This window comes from Corapipo altera, unplaced genomic scaffold (assembly GCF_003945725.1).
Source record: "Corapipo altera isolate COAL_440 unplaced genomic scaffold, ASM394572v1 104, whole genome shotgun sequence".
NCBI classification, from domain to species: Eukaryota; Metazoa; Chordata; class Aves; order Passeriformes; family Pipridae; genus Corapipo; species Corapipo altera.
The window spans coordinates 2,029,739-2,036,454 of NW_020884920.1; the positions used below are offsets into that span (position 1 = coordinate 2,029,739).

At 42.9% G+C, this 6,716-nt stretch overlaps 1 protein-coding gene across 1 annotated transcript in view; it reads right to left on the reverse strand.

Annotated features, from left to right (window-relative positions):
* The window catches only part of CUNH7orf50 (chromosome unknown C7orf50 homolog), a 154,335-nt gene extending 148,452 nt beyond the window's left edge, over positions 1 to 5,883 (reverse strand). The window contains exons 1-2 of the mRNA XM_027656462.1: positions 5,824 to 5,883; positions 4,054 to 4,214 (exon numbers count right to left, since the gene is read on the reverse strand). Of these exons, the coding sequence (XP_027512263.1) occupies positions 4,054 to 4,197 (144 nt within the window). The 5' untranslated portion in view covers positions 4,198 to 4,214; positions 5,824 to 5,883. The remainder of the gene's footprint in view (positions 1 to 4,053; positions 4,215 to 5,823) is intronic.
* Between the last annotated feature and the right edge of the window lie 833 nt (positions 5,884 to 6,716).

Below are 6,716 nucleotides of genomic sequence, written 5' to 3' on the forward strand. Positions count from 1 at the left end.
TGTTTGCAAATCATCCACAACTCATTATTGCAACAACAGACTTTGGGAGGAATTAGTGGGTTGTCAAACAAATAAATACACTTTCTGATGATAGTTTTACAGCATCTGCTGGATCCGTTTGCATCAATGTCTGGTTTGCAGTCATTAAACATTCAAATTACTACCCTGGTTACCTGATTACAAGCAGCATTAGAGATCATATCAAGGTAACATTCCTAGTTATTCCACCAAGCTCCTGCCAAAATATTTCCCTCCACAGTTTAAACATAATTTTATGGGCTTTTCCACTGCTACAAGCAAACATTGATTTTAAAGAATTATTGTTTTGTGGTTTGTTTTCCAGCCTAATAGTTCTATATTGCTCTTTATGACAACCTCCAAAAAGTTGAACAGAAAAACCCCTTCCCTACAGATTTAGCCATTTTCCATTTAGTAAACAGATCTTACTGTTTGGGCACCTGCACACTCTGATGAAAGAAACACCATTTGTTTATTTGCCATTGTTTGTACTATCTGTATGGAATCTCAAAAATTAAATTCCTTTCCCACTGACCCTGCCTTTATCCAAGGAAAATGATTTCTCCTCCTCCAACCATTTGCAGTGCTGAATATAACAAGGAAACACAAGGAAACACCCACTGGCTGTATGAGCATTACCTAAAGTACCCTTCAACCACGAACAAGGGGATTTGATTTATAAAGATAGATTGTCTCTTAGTCATTGTAGTTTTCCTGGAAGTTACAGTGTTTACTAGACTAAATTGGGAAGGAACAGGAAATGAATACTGTTTGCTATGGATTATGAATTATGAGTCTTGCCTAATAGAGGTTCTACTCAGAAAGTCCTTAGTGTTTAGTAGAAAGCAACCAGCTCTGAAAACAGCAGAAACAAGTTCTACCCATAAATTACAAGATCCTTTGATACATTAAGGTCATTCTGGGCAGAACTCAAAATGCCTTCTTAGAAAAAGCAGCCACATGTTGTTCCCTACCTACAGTGCTGCAACTGCTGCTTCACAACACTGAGGCAGCTCAAAGTCTGAAGGGTGAAGAAATCCATAACCAGAAGCAAGACAAGGGTAATTGCAAAGAAACTTCTAACGCTTCCCTTATTTCAAGATGACACATTAACAATACTGTAAATATTTTTTTTTTCAGAGAACTGAAACAAAATTAACTTGTCTCTGACAAGGTCCATCGGGAAGTTGTTATTTAAGAAGCCAGTATTTAACTTCAAACCACCAGCCTGGAAGACACATTTTAAATCTCTTTTCTTTATGCCTATGTTATGTGACAATTCACAAGAATTGTGAATTCAACTGTTACACTAACATATAAATATATTACTAAACTACAAAAATCATTAAAAACCACATAAAACAAATGTCCAGGCACTTAACAAAAGAAACAACAACATTTAAAATGTGTGGTTATTGCCAAGTTAAATAGAACAGTAACATTAGGAAAATCAGTCAGAAAAACCACAAGGCTGAATTAAGTTTTAAAACTTGTAATGCTCAGCTTCACCAGAGATGTGTCATTTAGAGCTGTGTGGTTCTAAGATCACTCATGAAAACATTTATATTGATCTTGAATTGCTTATTGCTGTTTAATGTAAACAGAAGAAACTGAGTAGATGAAAGTCAATAAAACATCAAGATTACTCTGAAAGGTCAAGCTGTCCCAAGGAAAAATGCCTTAGTCTGAAGCTGGGAAGAATTTTTGAAACAAATTTCATGAAGGAATGATCAGTGTACAACTAAATCCAGACACTTTAAACACAGCTCAGCTTGCCTGCAGGTCTATACCAAAATCAATTAGAGATTTGTATTACCCACTTTGGAGACTAAATTTGTTGTACCACAATAGAAAAAAAAAAGTAAAGTGACTTAATGAATCAGTGTCCCACCAAAACCTTTGACTTCTTTCTACCAAACATGAGACTCCTTAGGAAAAACTGGAGTTTACCCATCCTTACTTTAAAAATGCCCAAAAGAGTTTAATTCAGTTACTGCACTAAAGTCACTCACAGCTCATCAGAATCCAGTTGACACAATTCAGGAATTCCTGCAGATGTAGTAAAATTCCAAATTGTTTTAAAGTAACAGAAATAAAACTAAAGAAAGTAAGGCTGCAGAATAAACACTCTCAGCAGTTGCCTTAATTATTTCTGTTCCAAATTTCTTATGTGTGGAACCTTCCACACTAACTGAGCACATCACTGCAGCCCCAGAGCTCCTCCTGATCCTCCTGGACACACAAAGCAATTTTACCTTTTTTTTTACTACGTTTTCCATGCTGACAAGTTTTGATGGCCAAAAGCACTTTAAAGCATAACTGTCAGTGTGTCTGAACCAGGATTTCACACCAAGCTGGGAGTATACACGCTGAGTAACAATCAAACTGGAAAGTAGCTTTCTTTAACCAATGAAATAAATTTGTGTAAGATCTGCCTCACGTTTTTCATTCTCAACAGTCACTTCAAATAAAAAAAAAAAACAAACGTGGTCTATTAACTTAGGCTTTCCTGCTATCAACAGTTATAGTTTATAAAGCTGATGCCAAGAAATGGCTTGTCATAGACCTTATATGGCATTCCCTTAAACTCACACTATATACATGTTCAAGCCACTCACTGGCATCAGCTTTTATGATTCTAAGAACTGTTGTGCCTAGTGGTGTTCCCTGACATTAAGGATTCTTCTTTCCATTTAATATTTGCTCTTTCTCTCACAGTCCTACAGTCTGCACAGCTCACAAGAGCTAATTTGTGTGCTCCAAGGACTTATCACTTGACATCAGATGGTCCAAAAAGGCCTCATTTGGCAGAGGCTTGATGCCCATTTGGGATGTTTTGCAGTTTTACATGAAATTATACAGGCAATAAAATTTTCATTTTGATATTTCAATTTCACATGGTCTTATCCTGAAAAAATATTTTCAGTCAAACTAAATTATAGTACTGTGAATCTAAGGTCTAAAATACACAGTCTCCAGAGGAAAAGAGAAATTTTTCCCTCTTATTAAGCTCTAAATACAAAAATTTTCTATTTGTGCTTTGATAAAGATGAAACCTTTCCCTACTTGAGAAATTACTGCTCACTGCAAAACTGCAAGAATTTACAGACCTCTGAATAACTACTGTCAATAGGTTGGCTTTTCTTATATTAAGTTTCACAAACCCTAAATGCAATACCTAGAGACACTTACGAATTCAAAAGTTCTCCAAAAACATTCTTGCCAACAAGCTTAAATGAAGTCTAATAACAAAATAAGTACTAACTTTCAGTTACACAATCTCCATTGAGCTGCATATCTCATGATAAATGAAGTAACAAGCTGTCACATGTATTTTATGTTAGGCCAGGAAACATGAGAGTTTTTAAGAACAGGGCTTCTTGAGGTGACCCTCAAGAACTCCTCGGGAAAAATCCTTTGCCTTTCCCTCTCCACTTCTTGACAGTGCCAAACTGCCTCATATTTCTTTGATCCTCACTCTACAGTAACCACTCAGAACAGCAGAACTGAATGGTCCTGTTTATGCACCACTGCCATCACAAAAACCCACCAAACATTACACAGCTCTGCTTAAATAATGTCTTGATATTGCTAATTGCAATCTCATAAAATTAATTCATAAAGTGTTCAGGAATACAAAGAGACTGCTGACACCTTCTGGCCACTTGACATTCCGTCCAAAAAAAAAAAAAAAAAAAAAAAATCAAGAGGACTTCCAAGAAAACATCTTTCATGTTTTCCCAGCCACTCAGGATCACATGAAACAGAAGCTGCGTCGATATTGCCATATGACAGTTGCTCGGTGCCACTTGGTTCCCCTTTCACCCACATTCTCTCACCCATTCTCTGTCTTTCACAGAAGCATCCAAAACAAACAGAGATCCCATCTGGCTTAGTTTACCTTTTCCTTTTAACTTTCACTCTAGGCATACTGCATCTAAGGAATTATTGCAACTGAATCAAACAGCACACTCAGGTTCAGTACTGAATATACAAAAAAAAATATCCATATTTTACTGAATTAAACAGTCAAACCTGCAGATTTTGCTGCTGCTTCTTTTTCTTCTTCTTCACTGGTTCAGTTTCTGGTTCCAGCTCCTCCTTTTGGGCCACATGTTGCTTCAGCTTTTTTCTTTTTTCTGCCTTCTTTTCTTTTTTTTCTGCATTCATTTTCGGCATTCTGAAATAGAATTGTTCTGTAACAGAAACCACCACACTGCAATTAGAACCTTTGTTAATATTAAATGCCAGTCTCATATGCAGACAGTTATACTATAATTACACTGGTATGAGAATTATTTGTGACTACTTAACTATGAAATGTATGTCTGGACTGAATTTTGATTCATTTTAGAGATCTTTTCATGTTTCCTTTAAGATTTTTTCATGTTTCCTTTATGTTAAAGTTAAGCTGCTGTAAAACTCAAATGTCAATCTCCTGTAGGAAACTCAGCACTTATTCTCCTCTGAGGCCCTGTTGTGGAAAATGCCTCACTGACCCTCCTGGTAGGAACCCCCCATAACTGATGCTGTGCTTTCTGCAGGTCATAATGCACTATATTAAATAGTTTGAATAACTGTCTACCTCAGATAACACAAAGTAAGCCTCTCTCATCTCAAAATACATTAATGTGACTGTCAGTCATCTCAATAAAATACATATGTGTGCATACACATATACTCACAAGCAAAAATAAGCCTATGTGATCACTAAACAGTTTTCTGCAGTTAAACTGCTCTTCTATTTTCATACAGATTAATGTGGTAAAAAAATGCTTAAAGAATTGTCTCATTAGTTTTATCTTTAATTTTACACTGGCATAAGGGTGAAGGCAAACAGGAGCTGCAGAGAACTGAGTTCTGAAACCAGGTCTAGCTGTAAGTCCACATTATTTCTCTGTGAGAAAATCTGATTTAAGTGGCTTTCCACAGCTACCCCAACACCGTCACTTTCTGTTTAACAGCACAAAGGCAACTGCTGGCTCAGTCACAAATATTTACCTTGAAACATGCTGACAGATAAAACAACCCACAAATACGCTTTGGCAGGTTCCCAATACAGCAGAACCCACCAAACGATGGGTTTGGCACCTCAGTTAGAGATACCAGTACCCATGGCCATGCCCTGGGCAGGAGGGCACCACACAGCCAGCACCCACCCGTTGGCTTCCCAGCACACAACCCCAGGTTCACTTCCCAACACAGATCCCAGGATCGCTTCCCAGCCGGGATCCCTGGGTCTGCTTTTCAACACAGATCCCCCCCGGTTCACTTCTCAACCAGAACTGCTGTGTCTGCTTCCCAACACACGAGCCCTGCGATGCTTCCCGACATAAACCCCCAGGATCCCTTCCCAACACAGACACCCTGAGTTCACTTCCCACCACAGGACCAACAGGACCGATTCCCAACACACAACCCTTGAGACTGCTTCCCAACAGACCCTCGGGTCCGCTTCCCAACACAGGACCCTGGGTCTGCTTTCCAACACAGACACCCCCAGGTTCGCTTCCCAACATACAAGCCCCGGGATGCTTCCCAACACACACTCCCAGGTTCACTTCTCCCAGCACACACCCCGCGGTTCACGTCCCAACAAGAACCTCTTTTCTCTGCTTCCCAACACAGACCCCTGGGATCGCTTCCCAACACGCCCCGACCAGATTCACTTCCCAGCACAGCATCCCTGGTTCGCAGCAGCCCCCCAGCCACCGCCGTGCACGTGGCCGGGCCACCCCAGCCCTCCCGCAGCCCCGGCCGCGCAGGGACACCCCGGTGCTGCCCCTCCTCCCTCCCCGAACCCGCCGGTCCCGTGTGGGGGTCCCGGTCCACCCCCGCCCGTCCCCGCGCACCTCCCGGTCCTTCACATTCAACGAGCCCCACGCTTGGCGCCGCGGCCCGCCCCCTGCCTCCCATTGGCTACACGGGGAGAACGGAGGGCTCTGGTTGGTTCTCGGCCTGCCAATCTCCCAGCCGGCCAATAGGAAGCGCCGCCCCGGCGTTAAAGCGCCCACCGGGAACACACGTGCAGGGTAGCGATCCACCGGCTTCGGCGACCGGGTGTGACGTCATCTGCGTGCGCCGGGATCCGCTTAGGGCACCGCCTCTTGGCCTGGGTCATTCCTGGGATCGGGATCATCCCTTGGGCTGACAGGGATCACCTGTTCCCTGACAGGGATCATCCCATGGGCTCAAAGGGATCACCTGTGCCCTGACAGGGATCATCCCATGGGCTCACAGGGATCACCTGTGCCCTGACAGGGATCATCCCTTGGGCTCACAGGGATCACCTGTGCCCTGACAGGGATCATCCCATGGGCTCACAGGGATCACCTGTGCCCTGACAGGGATCATCCCTTGGGCTCACAGGGACCCTGACAGAGATCATCCCACGGACTGACAGAGATCCCCTGTGCCCTGACGAGGATCATCCCATGGGCTGACAGGGATTACCTATGCCTTGACAGGGACCCCCTTGGCTTGACAGGGATCCACTTGCATCCTGCCAGGGATCCCTCAGGGCCTGCCAGGGATCTCCAGAGCCTGACAGTTCCCACCCCTCACTGTCTGTGCAGGACACCTGTGGAAGCCAGCCCGGTGCTGTCGGCACAGCAGCTCCCGTGGGGGCCAGGGCAGTGCTGACACAGGGAGATGTGGCTCTCTGGAGAATGGCCATGATCCCCTTCAGCCCACAGATC